Source organism: Silurus meridionalis, chromosome 10 (genome assembly GCF_014805685.1).
Source record: "Silurus meridionalis isolate SWU-2019-XX chromosome 10, ASM1480568v1, whole genome shotgun sequence".
NCBI classification, from domain to species: domain Eukaryota; kingdom Metazoa; phylum Chordata; class Actinopteri; order Siluriformes; family Siluridae; genus Silurus; species Silurus meridionalis.
In genome coordinates, this window is record NC_060893.1 from 10,504,145 (window position 1) to 10,526,772 (window position 22,628).

Sequence of the window (22,628 nt, forward strand, 5' to 3'; positions counted from 1 at the left end):
TGTCTTTATTTTATATGGCCAGTGCTATCATTTAAAAAAAAAAAAAAAAATCTGTTTTTACTCATGTCTGAACAAACAGATCACATCTACCCGACTGAGACCAGAGCTAAACAAGGAACCCTAACACATGCATCACACGTCTAGTTTATATGAGTCACTGAATGATCAAGTGTTCTGGGAAAGCTCTGTTGCTAGATTCCATTACTTTGTGTTTATTAAGTGGTATTGTGCCCCAATACAAACGCTTCCACTGGTAGATAGAGGCGACACAAAAAGGGGAGGGTTAATTTCACACCGTACACACCACATACATACCCTTTGTAGCACAAAAAAAAGCTATTAAGAAAATTTTAAGACTGGTGCATACAGTGTGCCAGCTAATACATAATACCATGTTCCTCATCACTAAACCTAATCTTTAGCTATAAACGCACAAGTCTGGACTGTGTGTGTAACATTTGGTAAATCCTTGAGCCAGGCTTAGTGTGGTCTGGAAGTTTGGAGAAATCATATTTCCTGTGGGCGTAGTAAGAGATGAGGTCCGTCTCGAAGCATTTGTTTACATGTGAATTAGGCCGGCAGCTATTCGGACCACTCTCTTAGTTATTCTGTCTGTTTAGTGGATTTTTTAAGAATCGCAGCAGTCAAAAAAAAAAAAACTTTTTGATGTCTGAAGGTTACATTTTTGTTTTGCCTTAAAATGGCTGCAAATTATTACGTTAACAACGTTTGTTTGTTTCTGTGCAATTACCAAAATCAAACAGCTAAACGATATCTTTCTGATCCTGAAGGTAAGGTGAAGGTTCAGATTAGCTGTTAGTTCATATACCATAGCACACACACAGTTCTATGTTTAACCTTATACATGTATATTAAAAAAGTGTGTGTGTGTGTGTGTGTGTGTGTGTGTGTGTGTGTGTGTGTGTGTGTGTGTGTGTGTGTGTGTAGAGCCAGGCAGCCATGGCGTCTCTCCCCTTTCCCTCCTGTAATTAGATTTGTTAAGAATGTAGCAGGCTTTGCCTGCTTTGTCAGTATTCTTATTCGTCCCTCAGTTCAAGCTGACATCTGACCACTGGCTGTACCCAGTGCTATATATTACTTCCTCCCACAGAATGACTGGCCCGTGCCTAATCACACACCCTCTTGCCAAGCACTTATCTGATGATCATACATCCGTGTTCTTTATTTAATGATCCAGTGCGAGCTTTAGAGAAGTGTTTAGCCCAAGTGATGAAATGATACAGGCTATAGAGAGCCTATAGTGCATTCACTTTACATAGACCTTGATTACTTTTTAAACGGAATGAAAATCATAACTCCAGCCAGAAGGTTCAAAAACACTTAAATCAAAGTACATCCTCATTAGTACCTGTTAAGTCCGGCTCGGCTGTAGGGCCTGTGTGCCGGTTACATGATGCCACCTGCAGCACCCTGCCAGGCTTCTTGCATGCCCCTTGCTGGCACGCCACCAGTGACAGTGTCACTCTGAGTTTAACCGTCAGTTTATAGCCCAGAGCTGATGAATAATAAATAAGACGTGTGTTGTTATTTATGTCTCGGAGGATCAGGATTCCAACCAAAGACTAATGGTATGTGCCTGAAAACAAAGAGGAAGGGATCGTTTTTATTTGCAACCCCCCCTGACTTAATTGGACAGGCTTTAAAATGCACACCGAGGTTTAAATGTCGTCGTCTATTGTGTAGTTGATATTGAGACTGCAGGAGCTGATGCTGAATGAGCCCCAGATACATATCACTGCCAAGATTAGAGGTAAAGGCAAGCTTTGCTTCAGTGGTTTAGACCTACAGTCAAGATATATGGCTCAATTTTTTTAAACTCACGTCATGCAATTTAAAATGGATGATCATGGATTACATTAAGATCTAGTTGTATTATTCCACAACTCTAGCCAAGTCGGAAGTAATATATAAATATCTAATATGCATTTTGTGACTCTGTTCCAGCCCAGTACACATAGCACTTCTCAGTAGCTCTTACTCTTAAATAAATATTCTTTCAAACACACACACACACACACAGTCAATGTCCTGCCATCGCCCACTTCTTCATTTGCTGCTTCTCTCGCTCATTTCTGAATCGTCCCTCTCCTATTGAACATGTTTTCAGCTCTATGTTCCTGATGAGGATAAGTCCATCTTTGGCCACACTGTGAACAAACAGATCTTTGACGGTTTGACAACCGGTCTGCTCCAGACCACTGCTACAGTTGTGGCTATGCTGGATCCTTCTGGACTGGAAGCTGGAAAGATGGCTTCATGGGCCTTTTCCCCCAATATCAAGATTAAGGCCATCGAAAACTTCACCACCCGTGCTCAAGACCTCATCAGGTCAGTCTGTGTTTTAGTTCTTCTTCTTATTATTATTATTATTATTATTTAATTAATACCTGTGTGCAACATTCTGCCATTTATTTAATTTTGTATAGATCATCTTGTGCTAATTCTAAATTCTTTCAGTAGAATATCTGCTCTTTTCAATTGGTACCCAGTCGAGTGCTTCTCTTCCTGCTTTTAACTCTGAAAATGGGAAGACTGGTTGTTTTGTAACCTCAACATTCTTTCTCACATATTCATGTTTAGTGTGACAAGCTTGTGTCTGTAAGGGGATTTCTGCTCAGTAAATTGTAGCAGTAAGATATGAGTATTGGAAAGGATTCTTCTCTACAGGGAAAGGTCACTTGGAGACAACCCAGAAATTGAACTTTTCTTGTATCTTGTACAGTCACAAGCACTGGACCAGATTTAAGAAGCTATTCCTAAATTCCTTCTCCATGCCAATCATTTGACATTTTACGTGAGGGAAGATTATTAAGACTATACTCTATTTGAGCTTTACCATCATCCTGGTTTGTCCTCAAACCTCTCAGGGATATTGGCAGTCTTGTCAACATTTATCCTTTTTCTTATACAACACTTTCTCTCAAACCTTAAGTCCTTGTCTGCTCTAGCCAAGAGAGGAGCTGCAGCCAAAATCTGTTTCTGGAACTACACGACTTCCAGTTGAACTTGGTCTGAGAGCAAAAGGGCACGAGGGAGGGTCCAAACTTTTGGTCTAGTCTTTGACCATGAGGAAAGACAGACTGCCTTGAAGTCTTGGTGGAACCCAAACTTCCCACAGCCCTACTTCACTTCTATTCTTTAACACAGCAGAACTTCCTCAGTGCCTTCATGGCCTTATATAAATGAACCAAACTAAAGAGGTATAGTCTAGACGAGACAAGCATTTTAACATTATTACTATTCATGGAAGGATTGTGCCAAAACTATTCATTGAAAACTACTGTGAGATAGACCAGGACAGAGCTGTTAGTGAAGGGATATATGGATTAACACAATAAATGTTTCAGACATCACTGTTTGAACACCTAGTACACTCGAGCCTCATATCTGTTCTTGTGATCCCATCCTTTTGCTTTTTAAACAGAGAAAAAACTCCCCAAAATGGTTTGTTTGGTCCCACATTGTGGGAACCCAATTCCACTCCACACGTTCAGTCTACAGGGAATCACAAAAGTTTCTTAACATGGGGGAAATTAACATTTTATTTTAAATAGAGAAATGCAACATTATTTCCCAAAAATATATTCTACATGATTGCCATTACTTTGTATACAAACATGGCACTGTTTTTCCCCACTCATGTTGAACTCGTGTTAACACATCTGGCGTTATGCCTGAAATTAGATTTCGAATGTGTTTTTTCCCCCTCAAATAATATTTGTGCTAAAGTATTATGTTAAAGTATTTTATATATTGTAAAAAAATAAATAAATAAAATAAGAGCCAATATCAGTGTGTTTATTCAGACACAGCTGAAGGTGATTAAAAAAATTGTATAATTCATATGTTTCATGGCACTGAACTGTGTAATTCTTTAAAAAGATCTAGCACTCATATGCTCAACAAAAAAAAAAAACTACTGTTCCTGACAGTAGGATCTCTGTATTGACATTTAAAACATAACAAAAATGTACTCTGTTGTAATGATGGCATAAACAAATGACAAAAAAAAAAAAGTCCATTGTATGAGCTGGATGATAATAGTAATAGTACAAAACTAACATTTTATAAAATAAAAAAGTTGAACATACTGTACATCGTAATTCCAAAGAAATACATGACTATATCCAATATGAAGTGAGGCAAATGTGACTGTTGTCTTGTTCTGTACTTTTATGTATAAATAAAGGAAGAAATTAGTTCTTCAAGGCACCAATCCACAGAATCTCTGGACATTTCCTCTGGGAGTTCCCTGTTTCCAGGCTGTTCTTCTTTGAATTGACCCCTTTTTCTGATACACCATGGCTTCTATAGTCAGTGGTTTTCTTAAAGGTTTCTAAAAATAAAAAAGTTAAATATAACTAAATATAAAATATTTAGAAGCCATTTAGTTTAAAAAGAATGTATTGGGGTGCCTGAAGTCCTGCTAGAGAAGTTTTCAAATATGGTGCAATTCATGTTTGATTATAAAATGTAAAGGTTTTAAACAATGTTGCAGAACAGTGAAACACACTTGTTGTTCTTCAGCAGACCTTTACAATGCAAATAAAACACTTTTTCTAATTCCGAATCTCGTTCAGCTTCAAACCAGATGAAAAGATAAAGTAATAATAAGTAGCTTTGGTTTAAGTAACAGATGACCTACTGAAGGGAAGTGGGGCAGAATAAGAAGCATAATTACATAAGGAAACTTTGTCTACATGACAGCCATTCGATTTCTTTTCTTGGTGCATTAAATAAAAAAAGTGGGCAAAGGAATGATAATGATAATGTGTATAGATATAAATGAAAGAAGTTATAGCTATGTGAAGAAGTTGCTGTAAAGCAGACAGTAACAGACCCTGCTTCTCTGGGAGGTCTCTTGATTGACATTGTGGAGCCTCCAGTCACTATTGAAGGTGGAGGAGGGGGTAGAGGGAACAGGCATACCTGAGCTATGAGACAATACTGTAGTTCAAGAGGAGCGGATTATGACCACCCCCCTCCTCTCTTTTTACCTAGGCTGGTGCATGGAGGCACAGTCTGCCCAGTAATGGTGTAATTAGGTCTGATTTGTAGCTATGGGGGGGTGGGGTTAACACCACCATGAGGCCTGTCATTTACCTGGACAAATGAGAGAGATGGGGACAATAGACAGGAGTGGCCGGCTCAGATGAGGGCTCCGATTTCCACTTGTTGAATAGCTTATGTGTGCACATTGCTTCTGCATCCGAGTCTGTCTTTTAATTTTTTTGTCCTTAGTTCAGAATTATGTCGAATAACAAATTGGTATATTTTAACATCAATGGCCACTGCAGATTTCCTGATTTTAGTTTTCGCCTTTTATATTCTGAGCTGTAGACAGGGATCCATCAAAGCACTTATGTCAAGTTTCAGTCTACATCAGCTGCATAATCTGAGCCCCTCCTGCCTGCTGTGTTTCACACGTTGCCACTTGTGAAGTGTAAACTCCATACAAAATCCATTCAAATTACACCCTTAGACTTTCTATTCAGCTGGAACGTTGTTTTGTTTAAAGTATAATCTACAACAATTGTCTGGCCTCTAGGTGTAAAATGATAGGATATTCATTACACCAACACTGGGAACTTGAATCAACATAAATATGCTGTTTGTTCACTGTCCCGCTGTCTCATGCCACATTTTTAAGTGAACTGTGTTGTAATTATCGCTAGTCCAAGTATGACAGCCCCAATCCCCACATATTCTGTTGGCAGTGCTCTACAATAGGGGCAATACTTTTCTTGATTTAAAAAAAATTTATGCTACCAGTCATGTTGCTTGTGTCACATCTGCTGTGAGTTTTAAGTTTCTCTGCAATGCAATATACATGTTAAATTTGCTTTAAATAAAGGGTACAATTTATATATTTCCATGAACTGAGTAATGTTTCATCTTGGTTTTCCTCAGCTACGTGGTGAATACGGGTGTGATTGACAAGCTGTACGGCTGCTTCCTGTCCGTGCAAGGCCCGATCGATGAGTGTCCTAAAATGTCTGCCTTTCTGGAGCAGGCTGCAGCTTTCCTTTATGCCATGTGCAAGTTGTGTTTTGCTGTGAACGTCCGGTGAGTAGCATATCTAACTCTCTTCCGGTCTCTCTCTCTCTCTCTCTCTCTTCCATTTCCTGATGTGCTATAACACAGATACCAGAATGTCATCAATCACTAGTTGTTCATCAAGTTCCATCCCACTCATTGTAAAGTCCTGCTTTCAGCCCACCCACACACTTGTCTGTCTCTCCCTGTGTGTGTGTATGTATGTATGTATGTATGTATGCATGTACGTGAGTGTGTGTGTTCTCTGACAGGGGCGTGCTCAATGAGCGCAAACTGTGAGGAAAGACTGGCAGTGACTCTGCTCTGTCATTCTTTTACCCCTCATAAAGCCTTTAAAGTCTAGTACACTTGTATAGTCCTTCTGAAATGTCTAGTGTCTTTGTATCTGTGTGTGTTTATTGATATTGTTCGGTCCTTCTTGGTCACGTTGACCAGTCCTGCGCCTTCTGCTCTGCCCCAGCCCTGTATATGTCCAGCTGCTGTGTGCTGTAACACTGTCCAGCTGTTTAACACTATTCTCTCTCTCTTCCCACCTCTGTGTCACTAAATATCTGTGAGAAACCCCAGCAGCAACAGCTCTCCACTTTTAATAGCTCCACTCCACAGTGCCATATTATAATCAACATCCTTCTAATCCAGCCATCTATATTTCTATGCAGCCATTATTCACTAGGTGTAGAGCTTGAAAAGTCATTCCAGGTCGAATGTGGTGGGGATGTTTTGAAGTGTTTCTGCTCTCTGCTGCTTGCTGTGTCGTGGGATTTACTTGACAGAAGGGGTCATGTAGCTACACAGTTGCTAATTTCCACACTCTACACTTGGTTGTCTTCAAGCGCCAGCATGCACAGTGGGGTAACATCCAGAGGGCAGGCAAGTCCCTGTTCTTTAACTTTAAACCACAGCTTGTTAATGCGCTATACTAATAATTACTTGTCATGAGCTGAACTGTATTCAGTGATGGCTGTTGAAAGCTTCCCGTGTGATAAGATTTTGCAGAATCATAGCTTCCATATTTTTGAGTGCTTAATACTTCCCTGTCCACAGTGATTTATTCCAAATTTAAACTGCCACGTTTTTCTCCCTGGTTAAACTGTAAATCAGGCAGACAATAGCTGCATTAGCAAAGGTTTTGCAGTAAGCATGGTTGAACCAGGCAGGCTGATTCAGTGTTTGTGAACGGGCTCAGGTTGCCACTGTCAGACCTTCACTTTCATCCCACGCGCTGGCTTTTTCCCAATCAGGGGATGTGGAACCTGTCATGCAGAGTCACAGTGAGAGAACCAAGCCTTTGTTCCCTTACACAGACGCTAATCCTGAGTGTCTGCGCAAGTAGGGCCTACCCTGAGAACAGCTTTAGGATTTCGACTCCTATATATATGCCTAGGAATTGGATTTGGCTGAACTGATCTTAAAACAGTTTTGGAAGCTCAAAACCTCTTTCCTCTCATTAAGGTGTATGATGGGCCACCGGGTTCTCAACATCAAGATTTTGGCATTATCTTTAGTCTCATTCCAGGTTCACATTATCCCAGTGTGCTGATCTTGGAAATGCTCTTATCCAAATACCAACCTCTGTCATTAGAGAAATGGCAAAGCAGATCTCAGATCAGACTGATAAGGCAGCTTCACTCCTGCCTGTATAATTTGTGACTGGGGTGTGGAGTTACCTACCTGTTAATCCGCCCAGCGTTGTCCAGGCTAATACACAAACATGCTGTCTTAAATCCTGTAAAATGGGCTGTAATTAAATGTGCTGGAGCGCAGAGGGGCTTGAGACAGTAGTTTGTATTGTCAAAGCGGTGCATTGGCTGTCAAAATGCTTTGTAGGTTTCATCGCTTCATCTTTTTTTTTTTTCCTTTTTTTTGGGGGGGTTTGAAGTTTGTTGGGTTACAGAGATGTGATGTGTTTATATTGAAGTAAATTGAAATGTCAGCGTCATTGCTTACAGGCTTCACGTCTTTGAGTGCTAGTTGTCATTGCTTTGTAATTAAAATCCTCTTTCCTGCCTTAAACCCGCCTGTTACGGATTCTGGTGGCAGACGTGTAAAATGTTTGCACTTTCTCTTCTTGTAACTAGACAAATCTATAGTTCAGCTATTCCACCGCCTATTCCCATGAGGCTGAACATGACCAGTTAAGCTTCTCTGCCCTGTAGGCATGCTATACAGACAAGCTTTGCCCCATTATTTATATCCAACTGGACAGGACCTGGTCTAGCGAGTAAATCTAGAAGCCGCAGGGACCAGACTTCCCTCACTCCCTGCAACCTAGGTCTTTGACTCTCTGCGGTTAAGAAAGCAGCCGGCACCTCCTTGGGTTGTGAGACATTGAGCCGCTTGTCAGAGTCTCCCTCTCCAGCTGCCTCTCACCACTCCAGACTTGGTGAAGAGCTGTCTCACATGTTTGGCTTTGTTTGAAAGGGCTCTGCGTCAGATGGATGGTGCATAAACAAGGGGGAGTTGGTTCTGCTTGCCTTGAAGTTTTGATACAATGAGGGAACACCTTAGCTGAGGGAATGGCAATATTTCTTGTTATTTCTTGCCCCCATATGTCAGCCAAATGTTTAGAAATATCATTTTTATTCTTGAAAAAATTATATTTATTCTTCAACCAAAGTTTACGTGCCTATATCGGTGCATATTTCTGTAAATGAATGTCCCTGTTTGTTTGTCTTGGACCTGTATATGTGTATGGGAACATGTGTCAGCCACATACTTTCTTTTCACTGCATCTCTCAAAAAAACCCTTTTCCCCTCCTCTCATCTTTCTTCCAGCTCCTCCAGTATCTTTGACAATAAGCGGCAAGACCCTACAGGACTGACAGCGCTGCTAAAGAACACTGACCTTGTTGGTGTGCTGCACATGCTCTACTGTATTCTGCTGCACAGCACCGTCCCTGAGCCCCAGTCTGGCAGCATGGCGTTTTTCCAGGAGCCATACAGCTCTGCTGTGGTCCAGGTGGCACTTCAGGCCCTACGCTTCCTCAACAGCTTTGCCCTGCTTGATATTACTGCATTCCAGGTACTCTTTCAGTAGTGCACTACATGATAGTGCTTTAGGCTGAGTGCCAGACCTTCAAATGCCATGCGTTACAATGCACGCAAGGTCGGGTGGCAAAACTGGTATTGCGACACTATTATTTTAACTTCACAAAGTGTCGTATAAGATTAAAGCAGTTTAAACAATATACAGAACAAATCATCATAGAATTATGGGATCAATGTGAGCATTCACCCGGTGCTGACATCTCGACACATTTTCTAGTTTGTGTTCCAGATGAGAGAGAGCAGAACTGTCATTGTGCACATTTTGTTCATTTTAATGACGTGCAACATTACATATGTACATTTGCATATGTGTGATAGCTAATGTATATGGACCAATGCTGTGGTTCTGCTTTCATATTTTTGGCTGCACTGACATAAAATTACAGCACACTTCCTAAGTTAAACAGTTATTCTTGTTTCATTTGTTAATTTCATTTGCCTTGCTCCAACTAAAAGTGCGGTTACGTTTTATCCGAAAGGCAAATAACAAAAAGAACTCTTGGATTACAGAAAAACAATTCATACAAATGAGAATCGTCAGCCTAACATTCTGTATATTCATTTACATTGGGAATACCGCTTCTCAGTTTTTACTGAGCAAAAAAAAATATAATCCGCTTCACATTCTTTCCCATTAAATCAGAGTCCCTGTTCTCAGTTACAGTGTCTAGAAGAGAAAGCACCTGTTTTCAATCTAAAAGCTGTGTAGCGAAAATTTATCCTGATTTAATGTTTACTATATATACAGCCTATAAGGGGTAACCTCTTTTTTTTCCCTTTTTGATTGACATGTAACATTGAGAACCAACCATTTGCTGGGTCTAAATGATTTTTTTTAGACTACCCGTGTCGATTATTGGCCAGTTTCTATTCAATCCTGTTTCGAGTTGTTCGTACGGTGTTCATCCCAGGTGCCGTGTATAATGTTCGGTCTCTGTGCACGGCCTGGGGAACGTTGTGCAGTGCTGTAAAATGCAGCTTTATGACATGAGAGGGTGTGTTCGCCCTGCTGTCCATCTCTGCTATGAGGTTGGGCTCAGCGTAGCCACGCTGTCTGGCCAAAATTGTGTTGCATGGCTTGTTTTTCTTACGCACAGGGCAAGCGCATAGAATTGCCTTAAGCTAGCTGACAACATGCCATGTTGAGCCCATCCCTCAAACAGACATTCCAAACAGTGGAGAGAATAAAAAATGTTGCCAAAATTCTCCAGGGCTCATGAATGGACTAGTGAGTATACCTGTGCTCAGGAATTCAAGCAGTAGATGATCAGACCAGTAGTGCTAATGATCTGACCGCTGTTCAGATCCAAGCACCGCTGGCAGGCGCTCATTATTTATTCCTAGAACAAAGTGAGCCCAATGGACATAAACACGCTTGATCCTTGACCCCAGACCAGTCACGTTGAAGGCTTTGGGTCAGCTATGCGGATGGAAAGTGGCATTAAATGAAGCCTGTCCGGTCGTACGTTAGCCGGCCTGATGAAGAGAAAAGGACGGATTCATGGTGGTAAATCACCATGTAAACACTGAGGCGTGAGGGAGGAAATGCGGGAAGTGTATGAATTATTTTAATGGGTTTCAGTAATTACTCACACTTTGTGCGAGTGCACGTTTGTTGGGGTTTCTCCTCCCTGTGCTCGTTCCTTCTATATTTAAAACAGCTGGCAGTCAAAGCAACACCGCCATAGTTTTATGGATATTTTAAATAACGCTGTTTTGGGCCAGTAGTTGTAATTACTTTGTGGTTCACATTAGCAAACAGAGTATCTGAAGTGCTCAGCTCCTCCTCCTCCTCGCTCTTCTGCTCATTAACATCCCATAGCACTACAACAACTTCGAAATGATCTCCAGCCACTGTAAGAGAAACTTGTAAGGGCAGAGTGTCAACTACATACAACAGTTGTACAAGTAAGAGAAAAGGCTCAGGGGAGATCTGGCTCAGGTAGTATTTAAATGATTTGGACATAATTGCAACGTGTCCTAGAGAAGATAACATTGTGTGTGCTTTATTCATTTTTCGATTTTAAAGGGTTCTGGTGAATCCAGAAAATGTCACGGGAACACTGAGTGCTAGGCACATTGAGAACACATTGGAAAATTAAGAACCTAAAGGAAATTCATACAGACAAGCCAAACTCCAAATAGAGAGTAATGTGAGCTCATTAGTAGTGTTGACCTGGTGAGCCTGGTGCCGTGAGGTGGCAGTGCTGCCCACCGCATCAATAGTGTCAAGAAATGACGCTTACCTGCGTTTGCATTAGTTAACCAACAGCACCTGGGATTATATGTTTGTCAGTTTCAGCATCGGAAGCTGCATTAGTATGAAACGTGTAGTTAAACCTACATGACCCCTGTGGCACTGGCATTATTTAGGTATTGTTGTTTGTGCCTGCTTACTCAGATCTTCCATCCTCAACTCTCACACCCCACAGCTAATGTCAGTAGTCTCAGTTCTGACCCTGAGGCGCTTTGTCATACTGACATGTTTAATAAATACTGTCTGTGGCTCGGCTGATAGCATCTCCTCCATAGGGAGACTGGGGGGTCTGGAGTGGGACCTCTCTGTCTCCAGAGCTGTGGAAAGAGTCTCACAAGTCCTCCTCGACAACCCAAACTTGTTTTTCATCCACTTTAAAACACTAGTTATCTTCTTATGCTCTAAAATGTACCATGTGTCTTATACATAAACAGTTTAGAGAAGTCCGGTTAGGTTCGAGTATGAGTAGTCCTTTTAAACTGATGGTCAGGTAAGCATTGAACATTATCTGCTTCCTAATTTGATTTGCCAGGTTTGGATCTTATTAAATGTGAGATGCAATGTGATCGCTGCCTGACGTGCTTTCGTATTCTTATTACCGTTGCTGTTTTTCAGTCTGTTTTGGAAGCGGAGGGCTTGTCTTTAGCCTTCAGACACATCGTGAGCTCTCTGCTGTGGTACTGCTCACAGAACACCTCAGAGGATGTGTTGCACGAGGTCATCATCTGCATAGGCTACTTCACTGTCAACCACCCGGACAACCAGGTGAGCATGATGTGGGCACATAAACAGCATAATGAAGTGGTTTAAAGAACAAACTTACAAATATTACAGTTTCCTGTGGGGGTCTTTTATCGAGCTATCATTTCTAGAAGCTGCCACCTTGTTATTGTTGATATGCCAGCTGCCTCTGCTTTCGGATAAACCTGAAAATGTAAAAAAAAAATAATAATGAATCATTTAAAAAACACAAATGGAACGCTCAAATTGGAAAAATTTATTTTATGTATTTTTAGAAAATGTGTTGTTATTATAATAATAATAATAATAATAATAATGAAAATAAACAATAAAAATAAAATGACAAGCTTATAGGAAAATAATCAGCACCAGGGATGGTGAGATGTGACAGATTGTGTGGCAGAGTTACCACCCCAAAGTGAATTATTGTTTCGTATAACAGCACAGCATGTCGTATTTTATTTCTTTTGTACAGCGATTTTGACAGCAAATTCATTTAATAATTTAAAAATGAAAAACTCGTGCTTTTTAATCATTTCACATTTAATGTTGTGAAACTCTATTAAACCCTTCACCAGCCCTACAGTGTTAATTAATCAACAAACTCGGCTTGATATTTTACTGATAATCCACATGGGAGATCATCTGTCTTTAAAACTCTCAATGACATTATTGAATATAATGTTCAATTTCTATTTAATTTATTATTAGGCTTAGCTGTTGTAGAGCCCTGAACCCCCTTGTGAATGAGCTGCTTCTATAAAAATGAAGAACATATTAGAACATATTAGAGTATATTAATATAAAAATGGCGGAAATGTTGCCAGAGCTACTGTTGTAGGAAATTAACACTTCCAGATTTGAGAATTCAATGCGGTGGTATAAAGATCCCAAGGCAATTAGGGTGGCTTGCTATTCAGAAAGAATCCATAACACGTCACTAACCTGTTTTAAACCCAAAAGGCCTTCTGGCATTTTAACTATTTATGTTTTGGGTCCAAAATCAATTTTAACTAATCAACCAATCACATGGCAGCAAAATAAATGAATAACATGCAGATACAGGTCTAGATCGGTTTTCTAACAGGTCACCATTCATATCGAGCATCTGTTCACACTGATCATTTGAATGAATAAAAAGTGTGATTTTAACCATGGTGTGGTGGTTGGTACCAGATGAGCTGGTTTTATTATTTCAGAAACTACTGATATCCTGGAATATCAGTATATGTAATATATATTACACAGACTTGCCTGAAAACCAAAAAACATTGAGTAGTTGAGAGAGTTCTGTGGGTGAAACTGCCTTGATGAAAATAGGTTAAAGGAAACGGGCAGATTGGTACAAGCAACCAAGAAGGATTAAGTGAGTCAAAGCAGAAAAGCACCACAGCCTGCACAAAACATTAGTCCTTGTGGTGGATGAGTTACAACAGCAAAAGACCACAAAAAAAGACTAGATGATTTATTTTCTGTCCAGTTTGAGTTCCCAAAGCAGAACCATGTTTTTCTTGACTGGCAGGAGTAGAACCCAATGTGGTGGTGTTCTGTTGAAACCTATCCATATCAAGAATTGATGCATTGTCCATTCTGAGATGTGTTTCTGCTCACCGTGGTTGTAAAGTGTGATTATTTTAGTTACTATAGACTTTCTGTCAGCTTAGACCAATCTGACCATTTCTCTTTACCACCCTTTACTTTTTTTTTGGCAACATTCTGTATATCTCAAGGTGTGTGTGTGTGTGTGTGTGTGTGTGTGTGAGAGAGAGAGAGAAATTCCAATGAGATCAGCAGCTTAAGAAATACTCAAAACAACTCGTCTTGCACCAGCAGCCAGTTTGGGAACAGTATCTATCTACTGTTACACCTAAGCAGTTACTGGATTTTTGGAGTACTTTGTGCAATATTTCTTATATTTAAGAAATCAAGTAAAAATTGATGTGAGCGCATGTTTCAACCAGTCCAGCACTTTATTATTGACTTTGATCTTACGGAAGTCGGCAAATGTGAGTCATTTAAAATAACCTTTCTGTGACAGCAGAAAGAGCGGAAAAAGAAAAGAAGTAAAAACCCTTATGTCTGTACACTGGTTTGCTAGTTTTAATAATATTTTCGAAGCAGTTGTAGTGCTGTTTTGGAGATACAGTTAAGCTTCTGTAAGCTCTTCATCAGATCATGAGCCAGATGTGCTATTCTACAAACAAGAAACAACCGATACAAATGCTAAATAGTGCAGCGGCTATGACACCTCTGTGCCATGTTTTGCCTTACCACATGGCCCGGCTTTGTGGTTTTATTTTTGGCATTTGATCTGCTCATTGTTGGAGCTTAAGCAGGAAGCGGAACATGCAGGTGTAGATCATGGATCAGTGAGGCATGGAGCTTGCTGCCAGCTACATGGTCTCGACGGCACTTCACTCAGTCCTCCAGGCTTTAGTTATGTGAGTCTCCCGAGGCCTGACCGTCCTCAAGGGAGGTTCAGAGTCCCAGCAATTTATGGGCTTATTACAGATTCTAATTTAAAACATTTTTGCTATTAATTAAAAAAAGGACACACTTTTTTTTTTTTTTCTTCAGTGGCAGTTCAGTTTTCCTCTGCCACTTCAATCCAATTTAATTATTTTGATGTACACAATTAGCATTTGTTGGCCATTGTTGGGCTGATTTGCATATTATATTGGATAATTGAATGAGGGGCTGAGGATTAAATTAGGGGGAGGAGTGACATATGATTAGGCTTTGTGGTCAGATAGGGGAAAGTTAACACAACGACCAGACTGGGAAATACACCTTTTGCATATTCATTTATCCCCCAGTTCACTTTGCTAATTTGAAAAATGCTCCAAGGGAAAGTCTTTAAAAATGTTCCAGGAGACCCGCGTATATTTTTTTTTTTATATTGTAGTTGTAGCTTGATCTTTTATTTATGTATAAAAATGCCACCAGTATTAGTAGATTAGTTTTATTTTAATTCATTCTATTATTTTTTTTTTTATTATTGCAGTGTAAAATGTATGTTACTCTTGTATTACTCTTTAGAAGTCTGACAGCTGAGCTGCTTGGCAGTGACTCAGATATGAGCTGTGTGACCGTGGGACTTCTTTTGCGATATAAATGATGGGTTTGCCTGGGCTGTGGCCTTTCTCAGGCTAGCGTAAGCACAGGCAGGACGCAAAGGCGGCACTGACCCCAGACTCCTGACTCAGACCTCTGATTCAGTGCCAGCACAGCCGCCTGTGTTTATATGTCACGTCTGAGAAATAATACAGCGCATATCAGCAGCACAGGCTTTGAGGACTTGTGTGTACTGTATACCCGGTCATCTCAAAGCATATGTGTTACTCTGCTGCTTTTTCACTTGCAGCCTTTGCTAGAGTGAAGTATATATACAGTGGTGGTGTCTCTGAAGTGCTTGTATTCAGGGGCCATAATAGTGTCTAGGCTATGGTACATACTTCTCAGGTTCTAATTGGAGGCTCAGTTCAGCTATAAGATTAGATTTTATTAGATTAGATAAAATGATGTGTAATATTTGTGTTGAGACATGATTGCTCTTTGAGTCGCTCTGTTACCAAGATCCTTTTTGATCTTTCATCCTTTGCATCTTCACTATCTGTGTACAGTGGTCCTAGTGTTTCACCCACTGCTGAACAGTTACAAGGCAACGTTGAACAAGCTGTTTAATGTTCAAAGCCACTTTTCAACATGGCACTTCTATCAAAGAGCCAGGCGGAAACAGTCCACTACACTCATCTCTACTTATCTCCCACTCTCTCCCTCTCTTTGCCACATCCAGTGCTATCTGCACTCCACTCATGCTCTCATCATATACTAACACAGCCATAACTCCAGTCTCGGCACTGGACCTTTAATCCATAGCTAAACTGATGTTGAAACGCCGGCTTCAACAGTTTATTATTGCTGAGATAACCTGACCCTTTGGGCCTTGTTGCTGGCGAAAGCGCTGTAGTAAACACAGGCATGGGGTGGCTGCAGCGCTCAGCCTCCGAGTGGCAGTAGAGAGGATTAAACCTCTGCCAAGCACCATGCATGATTTACACACACCGTCATCAGAAATCTGCGGTTTAACACACTCAAGTATTATGCATCGGGCTTTCTTTTTTCAGGACTTTTATTTTATTTTTTGTATGCCTGCCCATAAATCGTTCAAAATTTAGGGCCCATTTAGGTCTAATGCTGGGTTTGAGTGCTGTCCAGGTCAGATGGGCTCCTGGTGAAGATCTCCCGGAGAGATTATCTTTCAAAGAATCGAAGTTGACGCTTGATTGTGTCAGGCAGCTGTAATAAATCACTGATCATTTGCCCCTTTTTTTTTCTCAAACAAACAGAGCTCTCAATGCTGTTTTGGTGAGAGGAACCTTTTCGTCATTTTGAGAAATGTTCACAAACCAGTCTTTGGTTATTGCGCTATTTTTTTTGTTCATAATTATCATGCTACTGCTCCAGGTGCCGTCAAAGAGTCTGGACAGACAGAGGTTTAGTTATGTTCTGTGTGCATTTTGTCCGTGGGTGGTAGTCTTTGTTCACATCGGTCTCACTAGTCGTAACGTCCTGTCTTGAGTGCCTCTTCAGCATCTTCATGAGCCGTTTACCCTTTACTCTTATCTGTGAGAGGCCTGTAGCCCCTCCTTCTTTAACATTAGACTGTCTATACACACACACACACACACACACACACACACACACTGAACCCCACACACCCAGTAATACAATTTATATCTTCTATCTCATCATTACAATTTTTGTATTCAATAAATACATTTGAAATAAGACATTTTGTCATTGTTTCCTCTGAGAAACCTGATCACAAGAAGTCACATTTAATTTGTACATTTAACTCTTGGAGCCAGACTTTCTTCTACACTCTTATCAACACCTCCATCAAAGAACAAACCCGACCCGCTCGGGTATCCTTCCTCTTTACCTTGAGCTATTCGGAGCCTGTGTTTGCGTTTCGGCGCATTAACTTTACACTCCCTTTGTTTTCAGTGGACAGGCCGGGAATTATGTAATAGACTTGCCGTAAAAGCGTGGCTCTGTTTGAGAATCCCAAACGCTCTGTATTTAAGAAAACACAGACCAGGCCTGGCCTCTCTGCTTCTTTATGACCATCTGTGCTTAAGCACGGGGGATGAGGGGTTCTAAAGCCCACCAATTCTTTTATGATGTCAGAGGCTGAATCCTTGCTCTAGGACGACTGCTCGGGAGCCATTTTTATCCAGCTCATGCTAGAATCTAGAGCGCTTACAGGATGGCTGGAGCTAACCTCTGCTCTCTCCATGCTGTACGTCTCCCTGCTATGGACACTTAAGGGGGGACAATTTGTTTAGGTGTGTGAAGATGGAGTATCGTGTGCTAGGGGATTATGAGACGGCTGCTTGATTTGTGGACGGAATGTCTGCACAGATCCAGGCCCTGCTACCCAGTGCGCACGCAGACACACGTGCACACACACTCTCTCTCTCACACACACTCCCACACACTTACACAACATCCTTTCTGAAGTTCAGAACGCCTTGGTTTATAAACACCAAGTGCCAAGTTCTAGTAAAGTTACTGTCAGCTGAGGTAATGTCAGTGCTATGAAGCATTATACTATGTAGCATTCAACTAACAGAAAAGGACAAGATCATATGTCTGTATGCGTCCTGAATATAGTACGGGAGTGACAGTAGAGATTAGTTCAGTCCTTCCCGAGTTTATAAAAAAATAAATAAATAAAAAACCCTTCTCAACCTTTCTACTCAATTTTGACATTGCACAGCTCTACCTCTGAGAACAAGCAGGTCTTTTCTCACTGCTATGGTGGTGCAGGAAATTCCCATTTTTTCTGCTTTTTTTTCTACATTCTTTCGGAAAACATTAATTACTTGCACGTCCAAGAGACGTCACTGTATCATGGTGTTTGTTCAGCACGCGACGGTGGGCTCACCCATCAGAAATGAGCCGGCGGTCAGCTGTTTTGAGCTTTTAGTACCATTAAAGGGACTCTGCGGTGGTTTGTTTTAGGCACTCAGTAAAGCATCTTTAAACAGTTCCTCATGCAGGATGACATTGCCTGAGAACCTTTGAACACTGCTGTAGGACTACACTGTGTAGGGCTTTCACCTTGAAATGATAAAAGGGGTGAGTTATCACTTTGTTTATCATGCTCTTAAACCCCTTGAAGTGCATTATTAAAGGACAGAATGCATTGGAAAGAGTATTGTTAAGACTATTTTTACAAATCTTGTAAATCTTGGTAATTTATGTCGCCCAGTGCTCCGGGAATTTCACCTCAACCTTCTGGTTTGTATTTAGGTTTGAGCTGCGCTGGAGGCTAGCTTGTATTGGGATGTAGGTGGTTGGGGGTAATTGGTTCGTTCTTGTTCTCCCTCTCTGTCTTCCACTCGCTCTGTCTCACCTGTGGGGATTTACTGCAATGACCTCCCAGCTCCCCGGCCTTGCCTGGTTCTCAGACTTGAGCTGAAAACCTTCGGCTCCAGAAGCTGAGCCTGTACTTTAATCAGGTCGGGGCTGGGAGCGATTTGATTTTAATGCCGGGGGGTGGACGGGGGGAGCCGGATGTGATGGTGTGATTGACTGCCATACTTGGAGGGGGGGTGTTGGTGGTGAGAAACTCAATTAATGGTATTGCTTCATTTCTTAAAGTGGCAGACGCGTGTGTGTGACCATACGGGGGGTCTGCACTCCCAACCTACCCACCTTTGCCCTAGTCATCCACCCCTTTTTTTTTTTCTCTCGCCCTCTGATTTCCAGCTACATATTCGCCCACACCCTATGATATTACCTCTGTATGAACTTCAGTGGCACATTGATAGCTTGGGGCATTTTTTCCATAACTCTATCATCGTGGTAATCACTGTGTGTCAGTTTCCTCTTTGCCTGCAAGTGAAGTGAAGCGGTGTGACTCAGAAGGCTGAACGTCTGCTCTCGGGCGACTGATAGGAGCCGGAAAGTGTGTATACTCGTGCCACGGAGGGGAGGTGCTGAGGCATCCCTAGCTGGCTTTATGGTGTGTAATTGTGTACTGGGGAGGCTGTGCCCTCTGTTTCTCCTCTTAATGACTGTTTGTGTGTTGTTTTTAGTGGCAGATTTATGTGTGGGAGGGGCACAAGGCGAGGCTCTGATTTACAGCTGGAGGTGGCTTTTGCTTGCTATGTGTAAGTGTGCACACTTTCTGCCTGTGTGTTCCAGGTGATTGTGCAGTCTGGCCGGCAGCCCAGCGTGCTGCAGAAACTGTGTCAGCTGCCGTTCCAGTACTTCAGCCACTCGCAACTTATCAAAATCCTCTTCCCCTCACTCATCAGCGCCTGCTACAACAACCAGCAGAACAAAGTCATCCTGGAACAGGAGATGAACTGTGTACTACTGGTCACATTTATACAGGTATGTTATGGGTGTTGTTACTGAACATTCCTGAATCTGTAGATATAGATACATTACACTATATTACACTTATTCACATTTTCTCATATACATCAAGTTTACTAATTTTTTTTTTTAACTAGTTTTATTTATAAATCATTTCCCATTGAAGCACTTAAAATGATCATGCTTCTAACTGCTAAAGTTTGTCCTCCCATCTCACCTGCAGCATGTCCTCTGACCTGTAAAGTCCCCTCTCCTCCCATGCGCGCACACACACACACCTTTCCACTGTTTCTGCACAGTGTCAACGTTTGACTCTTATCTCCCCAAACTCTGGCTTTGTCTCTGTTCCTGCCCTTTTGTTTTTGTGCTGCTGTCATTACCCTCCATTTTCCAAAGAAGCATCCTCCTCTCCAAAGATGGATGGCTTCCTCTGTCGATTTGGGTGGATTTACCTGCCACCAGTTGAGCCTCTTGTAAACAGGCTGACTCCTTCATCTTCCCCCTGACAAGCTTCCCTGCACTGGCCCACTACCTAGATTATTTATGTGGAGATTAACGCTCACTTTGACAAGGACAGTTGACCGCCATTCGGTAGAAACAATGGGAAGATGCACAACAACCCATATCACAATATTGGATAGTTTTTGTTCACATGGTTTAAAAAAAAGTATTAGCTTGCGAAATTTTGGGTAAAACCATGATTGCTTATGAGGTTTTCTTTTTCCCCCTGACGACACAGATATTGCAGCACAATAATCTATATGTCACAATAATTATATACAGTATAATGTATTTCTGCATTATTTGATGCTAAATAAAAAAGTGATATATAGGAAAATAATACATATATATGTAATATGTATGTATATGTAAAATGTATAAAATAGGATGGTCTCACTATTTCTGTGTTTTTTTTTTTTTTTTTTTTTTTTTTTTTTTAAATTGGATCAAAGATCTAGGACATCACATTTAGAACAGAGGGAAAACAAAAATGTTGATTGTTTTTTTTTTAAGGGTTCAAACAGGCACAACCCCACAAAGAAGTTCTACAAGGCTCCTTTGACTTAACTCAAGCTGTTGCATTTACAGACTTGGTGTTTTATTTTGTTTTGTTTTTTTCCTCCTGTAGGATTGTGCCTCCAGTGAGAACCAGACTAACAGGAGGCCCTCACAGCAAGGTGACTCATCTCACACTTAATGAGCTTTATTTTGGGTTAACAAGTATCGTTTATGTATTTATCTGAATGTAATTATATATTAACGCTTGTCACATAGATTACATTCCAGTTCCTTTTTTGTACAGAAAATCACAATATATTCATGTTGCGTATATAAATTGTAGGTAATGAAATAATGATGTAATCTCATTGGGAGAGTAATTTGTTCATGTGTGTATTCAACCAGATTTTCCCTCTTTCTCACAGAGAGGAGCTCTGCTCTGCCAGATTACTGTGAGCTGTCCAACCGCTTCCCCCGAGACCAGTGGGACTCAGCACTTCAGTTCTTCCTCAACAAGCAGGAAGAGTAAGCGAGACAAGGAGTCAACACTGGAATACACACAGAGTCCTTCAGTACATGCTCCAGAGCAGTACACGGTAGACTATAGCACGGCTGTTTGTACCGGCACATTTTGCTCTAAGCACAAAATAAAAAAAAAATTTAAAAACTTTCACTACATCATTTGAGTTACTGTACGTGGGCTTTAGGCCAAGTCTGACAAGTATGTGCCTGCATGTAGCAACTGATTTTTTCGACCGGATTTTCTTAGAGCTTCTTAATAACGGTGCATTTAACCAAATAATCACATCATAAATTCAGATTAACTTTTTGGATGTGCACACTGTAATAAACCGTACTCAATGCAAATACTTAAGGGTGGCATAACAAGCAACGTTTATAAATTTGTTTGAATGTATGAACATATTTGCTATGTAAATATACTGTTATTAGAAGCTGTCAGTTTCACGTGAAATCAGTTATCTTCTGAATGAATGGATCTGTTGAAAGTTTTTTTTTTTTGGAAGTGCACAATAGTTTACTGTTCTTTTTCCCGAGCTGGATGTCAATCTTTTTGGTTTATTAATTGTACGGTTTTGTATTTTGTTTTGTAAATAAAAGGTGTCATTTCTTTGATTATTATTATTATTTGTGTTCAGAGTAGACCAAGTTACTACAATTTTATGATATTAAATTGATATGCATAAAATACAAAACTGAAAATTGTTTGTTAGAGTATGTAGTCTGGATTCCAGACTTCTTTCCTGTGTTTCATAATTATAATTTATTCAGCCTCGTTATATATTTACATTTATTTGTCACAAATGCTGTGTAAGGCATTTTTTATTTTAATCATGTCCTTTTCGTTGTATTTCTCTCTAAGAGGTGAAGCACTTATAATTTATAGAAAAAAAAATCCCCTATTTAATAAACTTTTAAAGGCTCGTGTGTATCTTGTGATCTTGCTTGTAATGACTACGAAATAAAAAAATAATTTAGTAAGACCACTGGCATGATGAGAAGAGTCTTTCCGGACATGAGTCTTTCAGGACATTTTCACTTACAATGATTGAAGATTGGATTTGTTGTTAGTACAGTTATTTTTCTCACACCTCATGCAGATTTTTGAAAGTAATGTGATGGAGACAGTCCGTGATTGCACAGACGGAGTCTATTCTCGTCATGTTTTCATTGTGGAGGTGTGAAGTGATCAGATTAGATATAAAAGATCAGCTCTGCAAAATGTAATGATGCAGAAACCTGTGTGAGCAGCGCAAACAGGTCTGATTTTGAACAGTTCTCGCCAAAGCAAATCTTGAAATAAGCTGGTCTTTTTTTTGTTTTGTTTGTTTTTGCTAGTTAGAGCTGCAGGTTTTAACACAAAAGTTCTGGTAGTGTAGATTTAGTTGTCTGTCTCCTGGATAAGCTGCATTAAGACTGAAATTTGACATGTGGGCAAAACGGCACAGTGAAAGGACTCCCAACCAGATTCAAGTCCTCAGTGTGGCCTCAGGGCACCACAAACTCTGTGTGTGTGTGTGTCTCTCTCTCTCTCTCTCTCTCACACACACACACACACACACACAACCTGTGTGCTTTCACCAGTTACCCA

The 22,628-nt window shown here is 40.6% G+C and overlaps 1 protein-coding gene across 1 annotated transcript in view; it reads left to right on the top strand.

The window, feature by feature from the left end:
* scaper (S-phase cyclin A-associated protein in the ER) overlaps positions 1-22,020 on the top strand; it is a 95,700-nt gene extending 73,680 nt beyond the window's left edge. Inside the window, 7 exon segments of the mRNA XM_046859062.1 lie at positions 2,129-2,349; positions 5,932-6,087; positions 8,854-9,100; positions 11,999-12,148; positions 19,343-19,534; positions 20,649-20,697; positions 20,944-22,020. Of these exon segments, the coding sequence (XP_046715018.1) occupies positions 2,129-2,349; positions 5,932-6,087; positions 8,854-9,100; positions 11,999-12,148; positions 19,343-19,534; positions 20,649-20,697; positions 20,944-21,047 (1,119 nt within the window). The 3' untranslated portion in view covers positions 21,048-22,020.
* The last annotated feature ends 608 nt before the right edge of the window (positions 22,021-22,628 follow it).